The sequence below is a fragment of the Taudactylus pleione genome, unplaced genomic scaffold (assembly GCF_031769625.1).
Source record: "Taudactylus pleione unplaced genomic scaffold, aTauple2 ptg000212l, whole genome shotgun sequence".
NCBI lineage: Eukaryota > Metazoa > Chordata > Amphibia > Anura > Myobatrachidae > Taudactylus > Taudactylus pleione.
Window position 1 is genome coordinate 2630514 of NW_028284614.1, and position 25887 is coordinate 2656400.

At 41.1% G+C, this 25887-nt stretch overlaps 1 protein-coding gene across 2 annotated transcripts; it reads left to right on the plus strand.

The window, feature by feature from the left end:
* CD74 (CD74 molecule) lies at positions 1–25887 on the plus strand. 2 transcript variants are annotated; one of them, XM_088478353.1, is made up of 11 exons: positions 1–233; positions 5812–5993; positions 7891–7973; positions 8498–8560; positions 10140–10235; positions 11915–12011; positions 12713–12847; positions 14633–14827; positions 19470–19528; positions 22738–22801; positions 25220–25887. In XM_088478353.1, exons 1-10 carry the CDS (start codon positions 154–156, stop codon positions 22768–22770), a joined length of 1023 nt encoding a protein of 340 aa, XP_088334479.1. In that variant the 5' UTR covers positions 1–153; the 3' UTR covers positions 22771–22801; positions 25220–25887. The 2 variants fall into 2 exon arrangements, with proteins under 2 accessions (XP_088334479.1, XP_088334480.1); XM_088478354.1 differs by lacking the exon at positions 12713–12847.

Genomic DNA, 25887 nt, shown 5'->3' on the forward strand with positions numbered 1-25887 from the left:
TGTGAGTGATACATTGCATTACTTTCGCTTCCTATGTGCCCTCTGTAAGGACTGGTTTTTGCAGAGCTGCCTCATTTAGTCCCAGTTCAGTGACTCAATAACAGCTTCAGTGAGGAGCGGACAACTCAGGTGTCCTAAGCCCCAGATCAGAAGATGGCTGAGGAAACCCAAAACTTGGTTCCGAATGGGATGACCGGGGAGAGTGCTGTCGAGGTTGAGAGTGGAAGTGCCAGGTATAAACGTTTAAACACTTTTGTAAACTATTATTACCTATGCATTAGCTGTTCCGCCAGAGTGCCTCATTGCAACAGGTCAGGGTAAAATAGTGACCAAAATATAATGTATATATATAAAAAAAAAAGTACAAAATTATTTCTCGGGATATAATAATAGGATAAAACATAATATTACATTATGGAATTAAATAGAATGGAGAATAGCTCATTCTCTCATATGTTCTGTTAATATGTGACTCAACTGTGTAGTTACTAAGCAGGTATTATATTAATATTATGTATATTCCAGTCTCACTGATTAGCTATCACTGTTTGGATGCATATTCCATAGTTATTAGTCATTCTTCAAGATATATGAAAATCTGAAGTGTACATAAGCAATGAAAAAAATCGTAAAAGGGGATAAAAACTTAAGAAAATGGGGAAGGGGACGAGGGTTGGGGTATGCTGTAAAGAGAAGTAAGTGGATCTTGGTGGAAGTTTCCTAATTGAACCCATTTTGGTTATAATACGTAGATGATGTAAAAATATATAAGTTAGAGCCTGTTCGTTATTAATTTGCAGACATATCTACTATCCCCTTAGAGTGGCTTTGAGGCTGCCATGTCTTCTGCGCAATTTGTTCTCAGGCTGCAAAAACTGTCTTGTTTGGGACTTGTGCATCTGAGGAATATTTGCCATTGGTATTAGTTGGGTCCCTGATGCCAATTAGAAATTTTACAGCTGGGGGGATATGAACCAAAAGGGTGCATAATGCAATGGTAGTGACACATGCCTAATTCAGGGCTTATCGGGGTCAGGGCTTATCGGGGTCAGGGCTTATCGGGGGGCATGCTGGCAAAATGTAATAAAATGTTCAGGTTAGGTAAGTAAACATTTTAGGTAAACTGAGGTGCTTTGGGGCATAAATTAATTCATATTTGATCTATTGTGTGCATAAAAGGGATTAATGGTGACACAGGTACGTTTTCCCCCTGTCATGTGTATATATATATATATATATATATATATATGTAACCAATGCAGTGGCACTTATCTTGATAAAAGTCTGCAAAGACTGAAATGTTGAACGAACGTTCCCTTGCTTGGCGTTAATCCTTTATTTCAAGACCCGTGATTGCCCTCTGCATTGGTTACTTATTTATCAGGTATATTCAGTATACTTCTGAGGGCACCGGGGCCATTATTGTTTGTTTCTTGCGGAGTGCCAGCTCTAATATTCTATCTATCTATCTATCTATCTATCTATCTATCTATCTATCTATCTATCTATCTATCTATCTATCTATCTATCTATCTATCTATCTATATATATATAATACTGTCATGTATACTATCATCTATATACCCTATTCCTGAGCACCACAGCTATTTTATTTACCCTGTAGGTTGTAGAGATTTGTTTCATGGGCTTACAGAAACCCAAATTCATATAGGATCCTAGATAATAACTGATACAAGCAAATTAGCCCTTATATACATACCTTTCGTAGACTACCTCCTAAAATGCACTGACAATTATGAAATGATTGTCAACTTTATGGAGGTCCTTTGGGCGGGAGGGAGCATGACGCCATGAATCGTTTCATCATGGCCTTCCCCCTACTACAATATGCAGCAATACGCAGTGTTTTGAAGCAGGAGGCGGGGCCACAATATACCCCAAATCGTCATCACGGCTTTGCCCCACCCACTTTCCTGCAGAAGTGGATAAGATTGTAGGCGTCTTCTCTGGGCATGTGGGATTATCCGGGAGGCTCATCTACTCTCCCCAAAATACAGTAGTTTCCTGCATGTTCCGGGAGAGTAGATGACTGTGAAGTATAATTATTCCAAGATGCTTGTATATTGCTGTTCTCCAGTCTCTGACTCTCTACGTAACCACTGTACATATATTAATATTTAGGACTACAAGAGTCCAGAAAACTATATAGGAAAGGAACAGGATAGTTAACACAAGGGGGGGACATGTACTAAAGCTTCTAAAAATGAAAAGTAGAGGTGTTGCTCATAACAACCAATGAGATTCTGTCTATCATTTTCTAGGATGCAATAGAATGACAGCTATAATATGATTTGTAGAAGCTTTAGTAAATCTATCCCGAGGTTGCAAATCTTGATGATATGCCTAGATGAGATGTAACAAATATTATATAATCATGACATGGCAGCAGAATAGTTCTTACATTTCAGCCATTTTGTCTGAGTGTCTCAGGGCTGAGTGTTACCAAACAAAGATATAGTTTCAGGAACAAACATCTCGTTTCAAGGTGTGCGATTTCATAAGCTTCCAGAGTAGCGACGCCAGCTGCATGGAACATGATACCGTGCTAGGCTGCATCTTGATTAATTAGAGGGGAATTACTTCAGCAGAACAAAGTTACCTCAATTTAACAAAATGGAGTATATATTTGTAGTGCTTAAGGGGACCACAATATATGGGTATGATATGATGCAAGAACTTTGTACAGCTCATTTGATGCTTTCAATGTGTTACAGTATAAATAAGTTACCTGTTGTCCAAGTAGTTCCAAGAATACACCAATACCATATGTACATTTGTGTTAAAATATATAATATATCTATATTAAAATATATATATTTAAAAAATTCATTAAAATAATATATTTCATGAATGGTCTCCGCTGAAAAAATAAATAAAATAAAAAATAAATAAAATAGAATGGTTATTATTGATAAATATCAAATTTGCATGTATATTTTTTTGCCTGATGCAGAAGAAACATAAATAAGAGCTTTTCATTTAACTAAATATTTTTCCACCTTAATTGTAAAAAGTGTACGTGGCTTATTAAGATTCCAGGATCTAAAATTAAATGTAATTTGTCATCTTTTAAATGGTGCATACACACGGTCGGATATAACAGGACGTTATGAACGATAACGATATCGATCATATCATTATCGTTCCTGTTTTTGGGCCCTTCCAACCCCCAAACGATGGTCAATTCGCGGGCACGGATGGTCGATATCGATATCGACCATCGCCCGTGCATGCAGGCCGACCTGTTCGATATCGACCAGGTTAGCCTGGTTACTATAGGGACCTGCGATCAACGATCACGGGTCGTTATAGTCGCTTGGGGGTTGGTGCATGTGCTGGATGTTTGAACATCCAGCACATGCAGGACGATCAGACAACGATATCTGATCGTTGTCTGATCACGCCGTGTATATGGAGCTAAACACAGACATGACACAAATAAATTATCCATTCTTTTTTTTTTACATTGGTTTTAGAATTTTTTTTTCTTGCCAGTAAAAACATCAAGATCGTTAATTCTACCTAATAAGGAATTTATTGAAAACGTTCTCTTCTGTTTTTTTTCCCTTAACTGAGACACCAATGATGTTTATTAAACACAGCATGCAAATAAAAGTGGGCGTGTGGAAATACGTAACTAACCAATGACACGTCCAAGGCTGTGTTTTGTCATCAGTTGCTAGGGAGAGAGATGTTGGAAAAACTGTTTCAGCTTTGTATTTCAAAGACTTCAGTAGTTTGGGAAATAAATAAATAATATATATATACTTTATATTATTTATTTATTAACAGTTATTTATATAGTTATTTATATATGTAAAAGTAACATTCTCTCAATGGTGTCCCACTAATATAATATAAATATTACCAACTGCAAACAGCATCCTTAGCAAAATTGTGAAATACTAACAAAAGCAGTCTTCTGATAGGCTGATAGTGCCGTGACATCAGCAGTTGCCGGGTAGCACTTACTCCTGAGCTGTCTTATTGCATAGAGTTTTCATTACTTTCAATAGTATAGCATTAAATATACAGATTACGCTACAAACTAGAACATAGAAAGTACAGAAAAAATATTAAAATGTGTTTAAAACATTGACAATGAACAAATGTAAAGGGTATTGGAAATCATTATTTTTTTAAATCACATTTATGTATCAGTTCTAGATTCTGCATTAGTAGAAACTGTAAAATTAGACATTTTTGAGACTACTTAAGGCCCCCATGCATCTACGACGGATTACCGCGATGTTGCGATCCTGCAACCCGGCATTGCAGGATCAGTGAAATCCAACATGTTGGATTTCCCAGATTTGATCACGATCAAAATATGACTGTGATTGGCACATCGGTGAAATTTAACATGGTGGATTTCACCAATCCTGCGACGGATCGCGGAACATTGATGGACGCTGGTCGGCATTTCCAACCGGCAGATCAGCGTTTCCGATCCGATCGCAGGACCGGGTGATCCACCGGCAGGTGTATGGGTAGTTCAGGTCAAAAGCAAAGTGAATCTGACGGTACCGTATCTTGTTGATAAGGTTGGCAGCTGTGTCTTTTTGGAACATTTCATATTTTATAGACCATTACATGATCCTTCAAGTCACTATCTGAATGAGGAGGCTTTACATTCTTCATTACCTGTTATTAAATCATACCTGCCTACACTCCCGGAATGGTCGAGAGGCTCCCGAAAATCGTGTGGCGCTCCCGACCACCTGGAAAAGTAGGCAAGCCTTCTGCACCTCCATCCATCTCCAGCACTCCCCCCCGGCCCACCCTCCACCTGCTCGCAACCCCCCCCCCCCGCGTCCCTCCCACCATTCGCTTGCAACCCCCCCACGGCCAACCACCTATAGAGCACAAGTGGGCGATCTGGGGGGTCCGATGACGCAATATACGGTGAATCGCATCATCGTAGCCCACCCACACTATGCAATGCCTGTTTTCGTGGCACTGTATAGCGGGGGGCGGGGCCAAGATGATGCGATCGTGCTGTCACGCCCCCCTGAACCGCCCACTTTCTGGACCACTACGCTCCTTCTCTGCCTTCCTGGCTGCACACTCCCAGAGAGGGGGCAAAGTAGGCAAGTATCTGTCAAATCTGAGATATGGGCTTTGAGTTACAGTCTATTAATGCATGTTGTGTTTTGTATTCTGAGGTAATATTCCTTTCTAAAATCTCTATTGAAGCTGTTAGAAGCTGGTTGGTTGCTATGGGAAACTTCTCCATTCTTTAGAAGGTTTGGTACATTTCACCCTTAGGGGGAGATGTATCAAACCTTTGAGAGAGATAAAACAGAGACGTTCCCCAAAGCAACCAACCAGCTTCCACTTGTCATCTCATAGACGGTGTTAGATAAATGATAGCTGGAAGCTGATTGGCTGCTTTGGGTAACTTCTCCGTTTCATCTCTCTCCAAGGGGTAAATTTACTAAAGGTCGATTTTAATTTTAATTGATAAAAATCGATGTTGTGTTTCAGGAGGTAAATTGCACATTTACTAAGACTTAGAAATCGATAAAAATTGTCTGTGAGTAAATGTGATTTAGCCCCTGGAACACAACGTCGATTTAGATTGATTCGAAATCGGTTCAATTTGACTAAAATGAACTATACCCCCAGAGCTTGATACATCTCCCGTTTAGATTTATTCACATAATTATTTACTTTTAATGTCAGTAAGGATAAACGTGCATGTATAACTTATGTACAAGTGTTCCATACACTCCTTGGTGGCACTTGTCTGATATCAATGATTTATCCTTCTTGCCGTCTCATTCCCAGCATGAGAACCTGTAACAGAGGAAACTTGGTGACTGCGCTGTCTGTCTTCGTTGGAATCCTCATCGTGGGGCAAGCTGTGACCGTCTACTTTGTCACTCAGCAGCATGCCACGATCACTGCGCTGGATGAGACTACCAAAGGGCTGAAGCTGGACGCATTGATAAAGAATCTTCCTGGCTCACGTCAGTAGCAACTATTAGTACCAGGCAGCACCACCATGGGGCATTTGGGTAGAATGGGGGCGTTCCCAGTATAGCCAATGGCCACAAACCCTTTTAAACCCCAAATAACTTACTGTTTGCACAACCTCAGACCTCAGGGGCGCCGGAGATAGGACGTGGGTCATCAGGTTCCGTGGGACACCTTTGCACTATTTAGGTGGACTTTTTATAAGAAAGTACATTTTTATGTGCACGTGATAAAGACTGTGGCCTCATTGTCACACCTTGTGTAGGAGATAAATGAGGCTTCCTGGATCAGTATAACTGAACATGTATTAAATTGAGGGGTTAGTCCAGTAGTGATGATATGGCTGGTATGTTTAATGGGAATCAGTATGTAATACTGCCGTCCGCATGGTTCTAATCCCGACAGCAGCAGCCCAGCAAGGGTGAAAATCCCGATCATTAATTAAGATAAGTATACAAGGCAAACTTGTCTCCTCTAGTGAGATATCCTAAGACTCCAAAATTTCGGGAGGCTCTCATTGACTCCTGACTATGTATAACCTCCCAGATACCCATCCGCTTCCCCAGAGAAGAGGGTGGATCTGGGACCCCATCAGGGATGAATTGCATCATCGAGGCCCTATCTCCCGCTGCACATTTGCTCCCTGTGCCTCTCACCTGAGTCACCCATTCCAACATCTCCCAGGGGGCACAAGTATGGCACAAAGGTCCTCCTAATTAGTAGAATGCGAATGTGCAGCTGCGTATAACGTAGGAAAGCTTTAGTACAGAACTCACGCATTGCCTGTCCATATTTTTCTGGCTCATAAACAACCATAATGTATTATTGGGGTAAGGATGACAGCATGTTGCTCGGCAACTTTTGTGGCACTACAATTGCAAGCATTACCTAGTACTTTCCCATTTGAATTACTGATTCATTTTGATATTTTTAGGTTTTATTTCTGTATTTTTAAACTGCATATGTCACAAAACTAGTAATGCACTGCACTTATCAAATATATTGGATTAAGCTGTTTGTGCAATGCCTTTATACAAGTTGTAATTATTTAGCATGTGGCAATGCTGCGAAGTAGCATTGCAGGAGTAATTCTCAAATAGGCCACTAGGTGTCATGCTTATATCATTAGGTTTTACTGGTCTGCGCTGTTAGCTTACATGCCAGCCAAAATATGATTGTGTGAAATATTATACCATACCCATATCACCTGAAGTCAGTCGTGTGTCAGATCACTTTCCCAGCCTGGGACTTGCACAATGGTAGGTACAGACAAAATGAATAAACAATGGTCCTGATTCAGTGGTGGGCCAGCTGCATCTATTGGCGGTCACCCGTTTGGCCTCAAAAGTGAACAAATCAGTTTCTGCATAAGCAAACACGTCAACGACACGCCCGCAACATACTGTGCATCTCAATCACAACAGCGCAGTAGCAGAACATCATTCAGCTTCATCAACATCGGCAACGCGAGTGGCTCTGAATGAGGCCCAATTTGTGTATAAAGGGATGAGGGAGAGGAGTATGGGCACATATCAAGGAACATGTTTTAGCTATTGAGATTTCTACAAGTCATCCTGTTGTCCATAGTTGCCGACTTTGTGGGACTCCCCTCTGGGAGATGCTGGGTGGGGCCCCAGGTGCAACTGTGGGGGGCATGGTGTTGTAAATTGCCTTTTCAGCTGAAGATGGTCCCACAATGATGCGTTTCGCAGCGAAACGCGCCATCACAGCCCCACTCACGTAACCGAAGAAGAGGACAGGATGTGGAAGGGTTGTCTACTCCCCCAATAAGACTAAAATTCATTGCGAGCCAAATTGCATTACAAGAACTGTTGTTTATGCCACAAACTTGTTCTCATTACACCGTGTCTGTCTTTTGTCCACCTACAGCGCCTGGCAAAAACAAACCCAAGATGCGAATGGCGGCTATTAGCATGCCCTTGCTCTCTGAAGATGGCAAACACTCCACACAGGTGAGCGTGACTGCAAGTTCTCATTAACAGGCCTATTAGCGAGAACTTCGGTGGCAAAGCTTCCTTTATTTATATAAATAACGTGTTTTCAGAGGGAAACCTCTATTTTCTACATAGTCTGGTGTCCACGAGCGATGCAAGTGTACGCGTGGTACAGTTTTTACCCCGGGTGCAAGTTTCAGTTTTGATCTTGTGATTAATTTATTAGTTACTAACATTTATTTATATAGCACCAGCAAAATCTGTAGAGCTTTACAATTAGGAACAAACACATTAAATAAAAACGAGACTGGGTATCAACAAACATAGAGGTAGATGTACTAAGCCATGGATAGAGATAAAGTACCAACCAATCAGCTCCTAACAGCCTGTAACATGACAGTTAGGAGCTGATTGGCTGGTTCTTTATCACTCTCAGCTTTATCCAAGGCTTAGTACATCTACCCTACACTAAGAGGTAAGAGGGACCTGCTCACAAGCATACAAACTATAATAAGCAAACTTTTAACCTTTTGCATCTGTAGAACCTGGAGGACATTGCAAGGACCAGTAACAAGATAGAAGACGCAGCAAAATACATGCTCCTGGTGAGTGGTTGTGTGTTGTATGTTGTATGTTGTGCGCTGGGTATAGGCTCCAGGGGACTCGGTATGTAATGCCGCCGGATGTATAAAAATAAATAAATAAAATACAGACGCTGGAAACCCGAACCGCCAGGATCCCGACTGGGGCTGGTAAGTACCCCAGGATTCGATTAGACTCGGAAACCCAAAGTGATTCCAAACTAGGGGGTAAATTTACTAAAGTGATTTTTATAAAATTGAAGATGTTGCCCAGAGCAACCAATCAGATTCTAGCTATTATCTTCTAGAAGGCGTTAGTTAAATGTGAAGTAGAATCTGATTGGTTGCTATGGGGAACATCTCCAATTCTACAAACTGTCAAGTTAGTATATTTATCCCTAGGACCAGGCTTGCCTACCCTCCCGATTTGGCCGGGTGCCTCCCGATTTTCGGGTGCCGCTCCCGGCCCCCCGGAAAGGCAGGCAAGCCTCCCGGAAGTTTCCGACCCTCCCGACCTCCCCACTGAAAAAAACAGAAACACCCGCAGCGGGGGGCCCGGTGACGCGATTCGCACAGAATTGCGCCATCATGGCCCCGCCCCCTGCTTCACAATGCCGAAAACAACGGCATTGTGAAGAGGGGGCGGAGTCATGATGACGCAATCGTGCGGCCCCGCCCCCAGTATGACACCAAATGGACGCCCCCGGCTCCGCCCCCAATGGCCGCCCCCGCCCCCAGCTATTAGCCGACAATCAGCTCCCTCCCGGAAGGCTGGAGCTGATTGTCGGCAAGTATGGTTAGGACTCTATTCGACTCAGAACCCCCAAGTTCGGGTGTGTTCATATTTCAGGAAAACCAAACTGCACATGTCTAATTATAACAATATTATATGTACTGAGCAGGTAGAAATCATTCATTTAAATGTTCATCCCTTGTCCCTTGAAAACTGTCAAATGTCTATCTCCAACACAATAACCCCAATTCTGACTGCGTGCGTTTTAGGAAACTCTTGTATAAATTTCCTACTTTGGGGGAGTTGTATCAAACCTTCTAAAGAGTGGAGTAGTGGAGAAGTCATATAGGGGGAGATGTATCAAGCGAAGAAATTGATCATACCAACCAATCAGTTGCTAGCTAGCATTTACCAAGTACATTCTATAAAATGATAGGTGAAAGCTGATTGGTTGCTATGGGTAACAGCACCACTGGCTCTCTTCTCCACTCTTTAGAAGGCTTGATACATTCCCACCAAAGTGCTTTCAGGGATCTTCACTGCTTTGGGAATGTCTATTTCTCACATAGGAAACTGTTACAGAGGGGTAGATGTTCTAAGCCTTGGAAAGAGAAAAAGTGGATGGGGAAAAAGTACCAACCAAACAGCACCTAACTATCAATTTTCAAACAAAGCCTGTAAAGTGACAGTTAGGAGCTGATTGGTTGGTACTTTATCTCTCCCCAAGGCTTAGTATATAGATCCCAGAGTCAGTGGGATAATGGGCACATGCTGATCTATGCTTTGTACATAAGTGTGACCTCTCTGTGACTGGCGTGCTGCTCCGCTCTCTCATACAGTATAACTTTTATGTGTCCTTATTGCTTACAGAGGGGGAACCCTTTGAGGAAGTATTCCTCCTTCAATGGCACTATCTTGGACAACCTGAGAAATCTGAGGAAGACTTTGAGCGAGGAAGAATGGATGGTCAGTGTTTGTACATAATTATTCGCAAAACAACGTTACATCATATATCACGTAGGGAGGCTTCACATTTCTGTGGATACCAAATGCTTTTTACTCGTGGCTTTAGCTCATGTAGGCAAAAAAAATAAAATAAATCTAAACTCACTGGGAAATCAATAGGTGGTGATTGGCCAAATATAGGCCTGAAGCTTGCCAAAAACTGAAACTGAGTGGTTGGTTTGATGCCACTGGCGTACAAACTACCATAGGTGCAGGGGGTGCGGCTGCTATGGTGCCTGGACTGACCCGGAGCCCGGCCTTCCTCCTGCACTTACGGTGCCAGGCCAGCCGCTGCTGTGGTCGCGCCCTCCCAGCATCAGTCAGTGAGGAGAGATGAAGCCGACCAGGAGAGGAGGTGTGCCTGCCCTGTGCAGCACACTGTTGGAGGACGCGACCACCAGAGGTATGTCGGGGAGGGGGAGTGCAGGGGGGAGGGGCCGTGAACATTTTGCTATGGGGCTCCCTTAGGTCTAGTTACACCCCTGTTTGATGCATTACTAAGATCAAACCAAACACGGTGTGGCCATACCTATACGTCTTCCTCAGTACCCTGATGTCAGTGTGTGATCTTACTCTCCTCCCTCTGTCACCTGCAAGCTTTACCCCAGATCTGCAAACCGACTTTCCAATGGTACTGTCGACATCCTCATTGTCGACATGCAACATGTCAACATTGTGTACAACATTAAGTCAGTGTCCGTATTGTGAATGTCTAAATGTCAAAAATGACTTTGTTACTACGATGACATGCTGAGTGTCGACATTCATACCATGTCATCATTCTGGCGTTGACATTCCGTCAACCAAGCTGGTTTTTCCTTTAAAATTATTGGCGTTTTAAAACTACGAGAAGACTTGCAAGTCGCACCGTATTACATAAGCCCCCTGGTCTTTACATATTTTGACAGAGGAGCAACGTGCCTATAGCTAATGTGAATTTGTGTATTTGAAGTAAGTAACAAATTTATTATTATTAAATTTTATTTATAGGGCGCCACAAGTGGTCCGCAGCGCCGTACATACAGTACAGGGTACACAGAACATTACATTACAGTAACCAAAATATAAACAGAGCATAAGTAACAATTAGCAACACAATTCTCCTTACACAGTACAGCTCTGAAGGTGAAGGCTGTCATAGAAGTGCTAGAGAAGGCTGTGAGACAGTGGGGAGGAGGACCCTGCTCCTAGGAGCTTACAATCTAGGAGTTAGTAGCGTATTGTTAATGTTACACCTGCAGCCCCTGGCACAGATCTGTGAATAGGCCTCATTAGCTGACACAATGTGACAGGAAGCCCCTTGTGTCATCATCTTCTCAGTATGGATTCATGCAGATGGAGCACTGCGGAGGGTGTCGACGTGTAACTCTGCGGTGCTGGGCGTAGGAGCGGGTGTCACAACAAGGTTCACATGAGAAGGTGCCATTTATGGGTGAGAGAAGGGTCAATCAAAACAAAACCAACAGGTCGGTCTCAAAATGATTACACCCCACCCCCATCAAAACTAGACACGTAGGTACACGTAAAAGAAAAAAAAAAAGAAAAATCAGCTGAGTAGAGAAACTGTCCCCAAAAGACTACACAAAAATGGCAGAATGCATAAGAAATGACTCTCTTACTTCTCCTCTTTTCTCTTACAGGTATTTGACTCTTGGATGCAACAGTGGTATCTGTTTTATTTAGTGCAGAACACCAAAACACCAGAGACAGCCCCAGCAAGCAATGTTATTACCACAGGTACCACATCCATACATTCAGGCTTCTCGCTGGCTTGGTGCAACGTTGGGAAGTAGTATAACTGCTATAAGAGGGGATTATGTATCATAACACAAATGGTAAAAGAGGTACTAAATAGGTTGCTGTCGCATGTATCTCTGCTAGCAGTTCAGTTCATTTATTAACCAGTGAGATAGGGGATGAATATTTGCACAAGTAGGTCAGCATGCAGGGAGCAACTTCTAGGTGGTTTTCTGAGTAAACAGAGCTGTGCTAACATCTAAGGAAAAAGGTAAGGACATCTGTCTCCCTGTTCACACGGTCGAAGCAGCCATTTTGTGGGAGATTTGCAGGCCATCTCTAGTCAGGGGCACCAGAGTTTCATGAATATATATTTGTCACAAAGTGCCCCAGTGATGTCACCCCAGTGAATTGATAGGTCGCATCCTCAAAATGGCTGCTTCCATTGTATACATTTTAAATGTATTTATTTCCTTTCATTCCGTAGAATATGATGTATGACTGAATATATTTACCATTTGCAGAATTGTTTCATGATTACATTGGTAATGCACATAAACCAGGTTTCCTCTACTCTGGAGCTCCCAGGCAAACTGTCCATTTGATGACAGGATGATAGCAGCCCTGCCGATAAGCTAATACATGGGATACCTGCTTCTTATAGCCAGTGTATTTCAAAGTCTTCGCGATTTCTTCCCCAGGAGACAATGGCTTATTGACGTCACCGGAAAGACGCCGTCTACCAGCTATACTTGCGAGAAGAGAAAATTTGATTTTTCACAGTACCAGTCACTCAACAGACTCATTGTCCAATATTAATGATGAAACACCAAGTGGTGAATATATTCCCTACATCTTATTTATTGTGGTACAGCCTGTTGGAGACGTGTTGCAACACCCGGGGAAGCACAAACGTTTTTTTTTTAAATGGGTGCAGTACAATTCATAGCCTAAAGGTGGCGGCACTCCTGATCATAAATATATATATATATATATATATATATATATATATATATATATATATATATAGTTATTAATAACTACAGACAATATATTCCTGTACTTAAATAAGTTAGATGAAGAATGACATAACTGTATTCTGCAATATAGATATTTTAAAACAAAATACATTACATTCTCATCATTAATTATGTAATTCATTATATAAGTATATATATTTTTTTTAATTGTATGAAGCCTAAAATTCAGGCTAAATGTATTAAAGTCAAAATCTTGTATGAGTGAAATAAATGTATGCACTTACCTCCAAACTATGCAAGTGAACAGCAGAACATGATGATTACTAAAAGCATTTAATACCAACACAAGCAGACACACCAAGTTATAAAGGACTAATGCTGCAACATTTAAAGTCAGGACACTAGCCCTTTCCCAAGTGTGCGGCTTAAAAGATCTACAATAAAAGGTTCGTCAATGTCTAGGTACACACCAACTGGTAGACAGGCAATAGGTCGACAGATACAAAAGGTTGACATGGTGAAAAGGTTGGCATTGGAATGGTCGACACAAAAATGGTCGATATGTGTTTGTTTTTTTTATAACCCTAATCTTTACCCTAACCCTAAGTGTCCCTCCTGGTGCCTAACCCTAACCGTCAGGGTAAGTGCCCTAACCCTAGGATAGGCACTAACCGTCAGCTGTTCCTCCTAGTGCCTAACCTTCCAGTGAGTGCCTAACCCTAACAGTGCCTCCTAGTGCCTAACCCTAACCGTCCCTCCTAGTGCTTAACCCTAACCATCAGGGTAAGTGCCTAATCCTAGCTGTTCCTCCTAGTGCTTAACCTTCCAGTGAGTCCCTAACCCTAACAGTCCCTCCTAGTGCCTAACCCTAACCGTCCCTCCTAGTGCTTAACCCTAACCATCAGGGTAAGTGCCTAATCCTAGCTGTTCCTCCTAGTGCCTAACCTTCCAGTGAGTGCCTAACCCTAACAGTCCCTCCTAGTGCCTAACCCTAACCGTCCCTCCTAGTGCTTAACCCTAACCATCAGGGTAAGTGCCTAATCCTAGCTGTTCCTCCTAGTGCCTAACCTTCCAGTGAGTCCCTAACCCTAACAGTCCCTCCTAGTGCCTAACCCTAACCGTCGGGGTAAGTGCCTAACCCTAACCGTACCTTCTACAGCCTAATCCTAAAAAAAAAAAAAAAAAAAGTGACAACTTTTTTGCGTTGACCATTTAAATGTCGACCTTTTGTATCTGTCGATCCTTAACGAGGTTGACCCTATGCGTGTTGACCTTTTGACCATGTTGACCTTTTGTATCTGTCGACCTATTGCCTGTCTATTAGTTGGAGTCTACCTATACACTGTCGACTTTTGTACTGTAGATCTATTGATTGGAACTCCTTATCCAAGTGGTCCAGCCCTTATCCAAGTGGGCCAATACATGCTACTGTGTATGACCAAGAGTCTGCCTGTGATCGGCCGTGAGTAGCATGTTCACTTGGATTATCTGTGGGAGATAATTCCATGCTGTGTCAATATTAAATAATTTACTGCCTGTATGTGTGAGTGTGTGTGTGTGGGGGGGGGTTCTCATTGCTGCATGGGTGTGTGTAATAATATATGTCTGCATAATGTTCACTTGTATGGGTTTGTGTCTAAGGTGCCCCATTGATGACCCCCTGCCAGATAAAGGCCAGTGTTAAAGTCATGCTTGGTGCCTATGTCCCTCAGTGTGATGAGAATGGGGACTACACCCCCATGCAGTGCTGGAGAGGGGCTGGTTACTGCTGGTGCGTCTACAACAACGGAACCGAGGTGCCAGAAACTAGATCACGAGCAAAACCCGACTGCAGTGGTAAGCGCCATGTTGCTGTGTTTTGGGATTTGTGGCATGCGGTTGGGGTGTGTGTGGCTGGGGCCGATGAGACATGTGGTGGGCTCGGGTAATACTGAGGGGGCATAACAGAATCCGGGAGGCGTAGCCCTAACTCCTCCAAAAAAGCAATGACCTAATACTATGGGGTATATTTACTAAAGTGCAGGTTTTTAGAAGTGAAGATGTTGCCTATAGCAACCAATCAGATTCTAGCTATTATCTTCTAGAACACAGGCTCTCAAACTCAGCCCTCAGGACCCCAAACAGTGCATGTTTTCCATGTCTCCTCACAGAATCACAAGTGAAATAATTACTCCACCTGTGGATCTTTTAAAATGTGTCAGTGAGTAATGAATACACCTGTGCTCCTGCTGGGTGACCTGGAAAACGTAACCTGTGTGGGGTTCTGAGGACCGAGTTTGAGAACCACTGTTATAGAAGGTGCTAGATAAATGATAAGTAGAATTTGAGTGGTTGCTATGTTCAACATCTCCACTTCTATAAACCAGCAGTTTAGTAAATATATCCCTACATTCGTGTTTGTTTACCTCAACAGCTGGTCCAGGCCCCTATTGGGCTCTTCCTGGACACGGGTAATTAGTACCCGACCACCATCTCTAAGCACCCGTGAGCAGCTCATGGGTAAGGTGTATGTGGGGAATGTGCGTGAGGGGTATGTGGCATATAGAGGATTGTGATATATTAAGTTATGAGGTAAATTTTATTATGGTTGCGCTTTTTTTTTTACATGAGGAGCTTAGTGGTTGAATGTTATATGTAATGGTCAATGGGTTTTATACTTATTTAAGCAATTATATGAAATTATAGGAGTATAGAATGATGCTTTAAATACTGCAAATAAGGTACTGAAATATTTAGCAATTTATTTTCTGTGTTACATTATTAGTAGTTGTCATTTTAAAAATAAAACAATTACATTTTTAGAAAATCTCATGACCTTTTTTTATTTTATCCTGCTTAACAAATGTTGATGTACTAAAAAATATCAGGTGCCCTATTTTGAACTCTGATATGAGAGATTGCGCTTATTTTAAAACTATTTTTGCACAGTGATGTCACACATGGTTCCTGTCATAGGTTCTGATTCAAATCCGCCCACATAGCTGGTGTTTACGCAGATTGAGCGTCTGTTAGACATTGCCCTTGCGCAGTGATTGATTTGCGCTTGCACAGAGGTGTCACTTGCAAAGTGAGTGACAGGTAGTCAGCGTTTGGGGGAGGGAACAAGGAGGTGGCTAGCAAAACGCAGGTGTGTCTGACCATTTAAACATTATTTTCTGGGCCTGCACAAATTAACCATTGCGTTAATGCACGCAGCAGGAGAGCCCTCTGCGCCAGGCCATATAATTCATAAATTCAGGAGCCAGAGACATGACTTTTAGGGCGCAAATAGGAAAAGCTGCCAATGGTTCTGTCAATATTCCAAGATGGAATCTCACCACAATTCAAAACAATATCACATAAAAAGAATAGGAAAAGACAAAACCTGCGGCACTAGTCAAGTTACATAAAATAATAGTGATACATCCCTTGTTATTTAAATACGGAAGGTGTCGTCTTGTAATGGAATTAGAGTTGACTGATGTGTCCCATTCTGAATAGAGGGCCTGATTCAGAGCCGGTCGCTATTTGCGGTCGTTCGTGCAAAAAAAGGGGTGGCTATTCCAATGAACCGTTCACTCTTTTCGGTCTGTTCACGTCTCTAGGTCGAAAAACTTGCGGTAGTTTTTTGGGAAACTACGCCCCCTGGCCGCTCGCATCCTACGTCATGTCCGCTATTTATTAGATTAATCGAGTACATCGACCTGGGTATGAACTGCTCGCTATTCTTGTGGTTGGTTTTTGCTACCACAATTTTGCGAGCAGTTCTGGCTATAAAATAACCCAGTGACGTGCTCAATGACGCTGCTGTTTTAATTATGCACACCCATAAAACGCCCGTTTTGACCTTTAAGCACGCCTGCGATCGGATCTCCACTCCCCGTTTTCAAGCACCTTCCCCTGTTACCACCCACATACGCCTCTTTCTGTCACTCAAATTATCAGGCATTCGCTATTTTGCGAGCACATGAATTTCGGCCGCACTGACTGGTTCGCGCATGCGTATAACGATCCGTACGCATGCGCAGTTGGGCAAACATCGCTTGGAGCGAACGAGCGGCCGCTTACGAGCGGCTCTGAATTAGGCCCAGAGTCCTGAGTCAACATCCACTTAGTCGTGACATAGGAGGAAACATCAAAAAGAATGAAGAAACCAATTTGTAGTAATTTTGAAGATACCAAAAATTGTAACATGCAGCTAATTTTTCTACTCTTTAGTAATATGGCATTGCGTACCCCACTCACATAAATGGTGGGGAATAGGTATACTGAAAGCTATTGTTATACTCCAACAATGTTTACAGAAAATCTTCTTTGAGAGATTAGCTTGTACCCAACTCACATCTCTGAATACTGGATGAAAATATATAAAAGGTATCTTTTTGCTCTATCCAGTGGATGAAACCAGCATTCAGGCGTGCCTGAGACCTTGCATCAGGGTTTTGTTGTTAATCTAATAAAAGTTTCTTTAGAACGAGACGCTAGATTGCGTACCCCAACTCACACTGAATCGTAGATAATTATTCAAATAAAGGTATCTTTGTATGGTAAATATGGGTGCATACCCCAACTCACACAATAAAGGATGATGGCACTCCCACAGAGGTATCTTTTAGGTGGAGTTCAATCTTTCAATGTTGGTCTTCAGTAATGTTGCTCCATTATGTACGTAGGCAGACAGGTATATTTCAGGTCCAGTGTTTTTGTTTTAATGATTTAAAAAAAAACCCCACAAGTATGAAGTAAAATGACCCTAAAAAAATGACAGCACCACAGCACATAATGAGTGCAGCGATCATAAGAAACAAACAAAAAAAATTATTTTATATATATATATCTATATATATATATATCTCCATGCAAAAAATCAGCGGCACTCCTGGACTGTTGTCATAGGCAAAAAGAAATTTAATACATGCCACATAGATTAAATTTCTTTTTGCCTATGATAACAGTCCAGGAGTGCCGCTGATTTTTTGCATGGATATTGGATATATACAGAAGGCACCTTGGCTTATACTTCTATTATTTTTTGAGTGCCGGTCCACACTTGGAATATATATATATATATATATATATATATATATATATAAAACAACAAATATATAAAAAATGGCCAAGGTTCAAACCATGCAGAGTAGAAGACGTGAAACAAATTTGAAAAACATTCAGAATAAAAAACATGCAGGATAAAATTGATAATCCAAGTAAAAAGTCCAGGTATTGAGCTACTCACATCCTTAGTAGATATCGACGCGTTTCGGTCTCCAGGACCTTTTTCAAGACATACTGCCGATGTGAGGAGCTCCATATTTATGTGAGGGTGAGCCTATCAGCTTGATGCAGGAAGTTGTCATCGTTAATAAAATCATTATATGCAAAACAGCTTTAAAAGGCATCCAAGGAACTAAAAATACATTATACTTGAATTGCTAATATCTTAGTTATTTATATAAACCAATTTAACAAGATATAATTAAAATTCTCAAGTGGATAACCACGATCCTCGCTATTGTCAGACAAGACTTCCTGTAAGTGCATCTTGGGAAATGTAGTCCATATCTTTAAAAAGGGATTAATATGGCCAAAAGCCAAAGCCGGGAGTGGCGCTATTAAGGGATCGAGGAATTGAGTCCAAAGCTTCAAAAGGCAGCCACCGGCCCATAGATCTTGAAAGGTGTTGATCTTTATCTTTTGTAATGCATTTGTCGGGACCGGAAGTTACATGTGCATTTCCCAAAACCAGAAGTGACAGTGCCAGGAATGCTGGGATATGGAGTCCACAATGTCCGTATTATAGGGCAAAACGTCTGCTATTTTGTTGGCACAGATGGAGTTTTTAGGCCTGGCCCACAATGTTGTTATGGCAACCATAGGCATTTTAAGGGACCCCAGATTGGCACTAGTTGGTAAATGTATAGAAAAAACAATAATTAGTAAAATAAAATAAAAAGATAACATTTTAGTACAAGATCATTAATGATAATTAAAAAACACCTTAAATGGACTATTATACAAATATATATGGTCCTATTAGTATTCTAGTTCATTTAAGATGCTTTTTAAGTATGGAAGCTTACCACAGCCTGGCTGGGTCCTGTCAGCCTAAGAGGCCAGGAAGTCTTCATCCATTCGCAGAAAACGGGGGAGACACGCCTCTGGTTCCAGGAACGCAGGCCCTCCGCCCACCCTCCCCCACAAACGCCCCTGCATGTCAATCAAGCAGAAGGCATAATGGGACCTGTGTGCAATTTCACAGCACCTGTTCTAACGGGTCCTGCTCATGTGCAGATTCCCGATAATCGTGAATCTGCAAACAGCTGCGCACTTGCATGCACTGCTGAATCAGTCCCTCTGTCAACGTGGAGTACCTGTCGACAGGCTGTAGTCTAAATGATGATTGTTAACATTATAAATATGGACAAATCATACTGAACCCAACAATATGCCCCCTTTTCTTCTGCAATGCCTCTAATACAGATGATCTGTTTTTCCGCAGATATCCTGGATCCGTCAGTGAATTATGACGAGTTTTATGAACCACTTGCTGTAAATGAGGTACGTACCCATGTATTGTCCTGTATTTGGTAACATATATTACATACCTGCACGGGGTTGCTGCTAGGCACAAGGTGTGAATCTACAATGTACTAAACCTTCCAAGGTTCCCCAGTGTACAGTACAAACAAAATATGCAAGTAGGTCAGTTCTTGGTCCTCACTGAGGGCATTTATGCTGGAAGCTGGCACAGGCTCGCTCCGCTCTCCAGTATCACCAGTGTGATAACCAATATACCGATGCAGGAAACTGTGATCACATCATCCATGCATGACGGGGGTGCTGGTGACATACTGAGAATAGTATAAAACCTAACCTCCCATTATTTATAGATCTTGTATAGCTCAGTTAGAGCATTGCCTTAGAAGAGGGGGTGCAGTCCTGAAATCAACATAGTGTCCACAGTAATGATAAATGTTGACACCTGGGGGTATATTTACTAAACATCGATGTGTTTCTGGGCTAAAGCACACATTTACTAATGCTTAAAAAAAAAAAAAATCAAAAATTGTCTGTTAGTAAATGTGTGATTTAGCCCCAGAAACTCAACATCGATATTGATCAATTTTCATCGATTTCCAGTGATTTTAAATTGATTAAAATCGACCTTTAGTAAATATAGCCTCTGGAAAATGTTGATATAGGCAAAATGTTGACATAAGAAATGTCGACCTTGTCAGAATGTGACACATTTACATTAGTCTTAAGCCGCATACATACTAGACAATAAATTGGACGATAACTATATCGTTCATCGCGTTCAATATGGTCCAGTGTGTATGCAAGATATCGCGGATCAATAACGATGTCTTTCATCGCAAGTACTTGCAGGGCCACCTGACGATATAGTCTGCTTGTGCAAGTTCGAGGATGAGGGAGGTTGCCGTCACTGAACGATATCATTCATGATATCATTCAGTGTGTGTGCTCCGTGTCGGGAATGACATTGAGCCCAGCAGTGCAGGGGAAACACTTAGTGATATCGCTCATGGAGCATATCGTTAAGTGCGTATGAGCCTTTAGGGTTAGTGTTAGGTCCCCGTTAAGATTAGACTGAAATTAAAAACACAGTGTTGACATTCTGACCAGTGTCAACATGGTCAATGTAAACATAACGACCATGTAATCATGATCAATGTTGACGTAATATACCAAAACCGTATAAAAGGTTTAATGGGAGCTAGTTAGCAGAAGTGAAGTGCAGTTATAGGGAACATGCTTTGCATAGAGTGCTGCTTATCCTGCATGGCCCTATCTTTCTGTGTAACACACATATATACCTGGCCACTGGGCTGTGTACACCTGGCACTTTATCATCGACCCCTGGAGTGTTAAGAAAGAAATGCTAGTGATGCTCTGTGTTGCAAATATGAAGCGCGGGACACAATAATGGCCAGGGAAATATATAATCACAATATAACAAACAAACCGTAAAGCACTAATAAATGAATATCGTAAAAGCAACTCCCGGGAACCAACTCAAAATAAGGTAAACTGCAACAATGTATCTTAGTATTCTTTGGCTACAGAGGAAGTGTCTGTGTCAGTATATGTAAAATAAAGTGCAAGTAACAGCATCTGAGCACTGAATGTAATCATTCAGTCACAGGTGCTACATACAGTACAATAATCCATTCAGTCTAATGCAAGATCAAAAACCCCTATGAATATATAATAGTGCAATAGGTGAACAAATAAGGACTCCAGCTGAGAAGAGTGTTTAAACTCCTGGGCTAATTCTGGGATGCCTGTCCGGCGAGTGTCCCTGATGTTGCCGGTGGTAAGTGTGGCTTTCTGCTCACTGTACTGGTCCGGCATAGAGATGCATTCATCCTCCTTACTTAACACAATCTGTGGAAGCGTAGAGAGAACTGTGGCTGGTCATGTGCTCCTTAGTTAGATATAGCATGCACAATGCAAAACTGATAAAAGCAAGGCAAACAGACTGTAGCCAGTAAGTCCTTAACGCGTTTCACTGTTAACACCAAAAGCTTCTTCAGAAGGTAAGTATATATATTGGCTCTCATTCCATCACTGAAGACAATGGTGGTGTGTATGGAAGTTGTCTAGAACTAGACATTCCATGGCAGTTTTGTTGTGGAACTAGAGTTCCCTGCACTCCCTGCCAGCATAGGATGGCATATAAACATATCCCATCGCTGTTCCCAAATAGAGAAAATTAAAATGATCTGTACTAAAGTTACTCTGTCTATTATAGGGTGTTGCAGTGCAGAGTATAGTTAGGAGGGACTATAAAAGTGAGTAGCTAACTACAATAGACATCCAATCTGGACTTCTGTAAGCTATTCTGTAAGATATTGGTGGTCATATTTTTAGCACACATATATCCGTATATTTTGCTGATAACTGTGGAATATCCAGAAACAGACATCATCAGCCCATACTGTTATAACTGTCCCCTTCAGTGTTAATTTGAAATACAGGCATGTAAATCCAGCCCTAAAGAGCTTACAATCTATTTAAGTGTTTGACAAAATAATTATTTATGGGGTACAACAGATCAACTTAAATTAGTAGTAAGGGGAAACAGTTATAGAAATCACTCCTTAAGTAGTAGTGGTGGTACATGTCTAACCCTACTTTGCTTATTATAGGCCTTTTCAGTTTTTTTTTTTTTTTCATGTTGACCAATCAAGTGACTGTTGATTGGATTACTGCTGTGCGTATAACATAATAAGCTCATCTATAGCTAAGATACCTAAGGGAAGCTTTATCAAAGCTTGGAGAGTGATAAAGTGGAGAGAGATAAAGGGGTCTATTTACTAAGCCTTGGATGGAGATAAAGTAAATGGAGATAAAGTTCCAGCCAATTAGCTCCTAACTGCCATGTCACAGGCTGTGTTTGAAAAATGACAGTTAGGAGCAAAGTACCAACCAATCAGCTTCTGTCATTTTTCAAACAGAGTCTGTAAAATGACAGTTATAAGCTGATTGGTTAGTACTTTATCTCTCTCCAAGCTTTGATAAATCTCCCCCCAAGCCTAACTCCTATCGGGATTAGGCTGATTATTCATGGTAAGAGGGATCCTCATTGGACCAGAGTCATGATTTGCCTTTACTGTGCCTTAAACAGGCTTTCAAAAACCCGGAATATTGAGACTGACTTTGGCCACATTTGAGGTCTTCTAATAACCTTTTCCTTTCACCTAGTGCATAAACTTGTGTATTTTTTATTTTATTTCTTTTAGGGAGGGGAGAGGCCATTGAAGTTTGATCACTAAATGTATCTCAAATCAAACTGCAACTACCAAAGTAGGTCTATAAGGTCGCTATTTGTGGGGTTTTGTTGATGTGAGATATTGCAGTGATACCTTACTTATATTTGGGTAAATGTATGGGTTTTATTGTTCAGCTGCCCAGAAATTATACCATAGTCATGTGATATAATATTTTATTGTGCAATTATGAGAGAGAGGAGGGGTCCATGTTTCACAACGACCAGGAATTGGGTATTTGATTGCATAGAGGATCTGAGAGGCCAGTTGGTCAGAAGACCTGGACAGGTCATCATCAGGCAGGTCCAAAAAAGGACCACAGGTCTTTAGAGGTGGGCATTAGGGTAACATTAGGAATAAGAGTAGCCATGTAGTCCCAAAAACTAGCAATTTTAGGGCAGATCCACCAGGTATGCAGGTAGGAGCCCAGTTGACCACAACCATTTCAACACCGAGGAGATGTTGTGCCAAACGTCTTCTGCAGTCTTGTTGGCTCTCTGTACTAGTGGACCATGAGCCCCCATCTGGGAGTTTGCCAAAATATACCTCCCACGCAACCTTGTGCTTAGAGTTAGGAGACTTTTTGGTGGTCACCAACAGATTATAAAGATCATGCATTTTGAAAGGGGTCAAGATAGTAATCACTGCCATGTGATGACTAATGCACATTTTGCCATGCAATGTAAAACATGTACTTGCAGTCTAGTAAAAAGAGCCTTTTCACATTTAAATTAGGCATTTATAACATGGGAATTTTGGAAAAACACATTTTGGATGAATGTGTAAAAGGGCTCAAGGGCCATCGACATGCAACCCTCTCATCCCTGGGTATGGGTTAGTAGGCTGGAAGACATGAGGTCCGTGTGGCTTGTGAGGGTCCCATTGCCTGAGATGGAAAAGTCTTACACCAGTGGGCATATTTACTAACGTGCAGGTTTTTAGAAGTGGAGTTGTTGCCCATAGCAACCAATCATATTGTACTTATCATTTATCTAGCATTTTCTAGAAGATAATCGCTAGAATCTGATTGGTTGCTGTGGGCAACATCTCCACTTCTAAAAACTCTCACTTTAGTAAATTTACCCTCAGGTGTGGCCAAGAGGTATAAAAAAAAATATATATATATATATATATATATATATATATATATATATATATATATACACACACACATACAGGTTGAGTCTCCCATATCCAAATATTCCGATATACGGAATAATTTTGGCATGACTGAGATAATGAAACCTTTGATTTTTGATGGTTCAATGTGCACAAACTTTGTCTAAGGCACAAATTATTAAAAAAATTGTCTAAAATTACCTTGAGGCTGTGTGTATAAGGTGTATATGAAACATAAATTAATTTCATTTCTGTACACAAACTTTGTTTGAGCCACAAAATTATTGAAAATATTGTATAAAATGACCTGCAGGTTGTGTGTATAAGGTGTATATAGCACATAAATGCATTCTGTGTGTATATTGGGGTCCCATTCCCAAGATATTTCATTATGATATGCAAATATTCCAAAATACGGAATATTCCGTTATCCAAAATACCCCTGGTCCCAAGCATTTTGGATATGGGAGACAACCTGTATATGTATATGTATATATATATATATATATATATATATATCTAAATACGTTTATATACTTACTATATGAGGATTCCATAAAAGTTGAGGGATCAGGAACTGTCTGGTGGAATGACTATATGTATTTACATCATGTGCTATTCAAAATCTTTAATTAGGATGAAAACATTTCCTTGTTAGTCTTTTTTTCAGCACTTGTCAAGGAAATAGTACAGTTTAATAGTCGGGCTCTGTTCCCTTCAGAAAGGAGAATTTCCTATTTTGTTTATTTTTCTTAACTGACTAATTTGGAAAATAAATATGTAAAATAAATTACTACATAACATGTATTCTATAAAAGTGTAGCCGTCAACTAAGCACGTAACTAATCCGATTTGTACTTGTTGCAGAAGTGGTGTGAAATAAAAATAGATAATGTAATAAAATCTGAAAACACAAGCTAAGGCACAATTTTGAATGCTCTTAGGGGTCAATTCAAGGGGTCAGTGATCTTAGGAGTCACTTCAAGTACCCACGAATTACTCGCTACCGCAAGTAAGTGCCGCACTTACAATATCTCTGGACTTGGGTATATTTTGTTGAGACTGTGTAAAAAATGTGCGAGTCCAGGCCGAGAGGGGCGCGAGCTGCGGTGCTGGTAATGGTGTGGAAATGTCATTGCAAGGATAACTCGCGTCCCTTCTCGTGTAATTGAAATGACCCCTTACAGTATATCTCATGTTCTTCTCTATTTTTATTGTAATGTAGTCAGTAGAGACTTGCTCATGTATCACAAGTATGTGACTTATGTTTTTTTTTTACGTTTAACCATTCAGCATTCATCACGTTCCTAAATAATGTTTTGTCTTATTTTCGCAGAATCAAGCACATTTGAGTGAAGAAGATAAATTGTGATTGTGTAATGCCGCTATCTCCTTGGCTGTTACAATCCAGCTTAGCGCACAGGCTTATACTGGTGTAGAGTTACTTTTTTTTATTGTTCTAATCACTGTTTCAGTTAAGGTCCCCACCCATCAGCGATGTATTGGGCAAATTCCCCGATCCGGTGTTGGGGCATCAGTGAAATCCAACATGTTGGATATCCCTGATCAGCAAATAGGGGATTTTTAACATAGATAAATTCTTAGATTTCCCGACGTATCGGCAATCATTGATGGCTGCCGATCGGCATTTCTGAACTGCTGCTCGGCGGTTACGGTCCAATTGGGGAATCGGTGAAACAGTCGCCTGATGTCTTTTACTTAAGGTGAAATAAAAACCCATATCGCTCAAAGATGTTATGAATTTATCGTTCCAAACAATAAAATTGTGGTATTGGATGTTAAAGGTTCACAATTAAAGCAATTGTGATTTTGTAACCTCTAATGTAAGTCAGACTGATTGTAAAGGGAGCTGTTAGCCTTTCTCCGAACACTGCATACAATTGTAAGTAAATGAGTGCCATACACTATTTTACAAGGTAACTAAACTAAAGGTGATCCAATATACAAATGTACCGTGTGGCAATAAAATATACCTTATGTGTA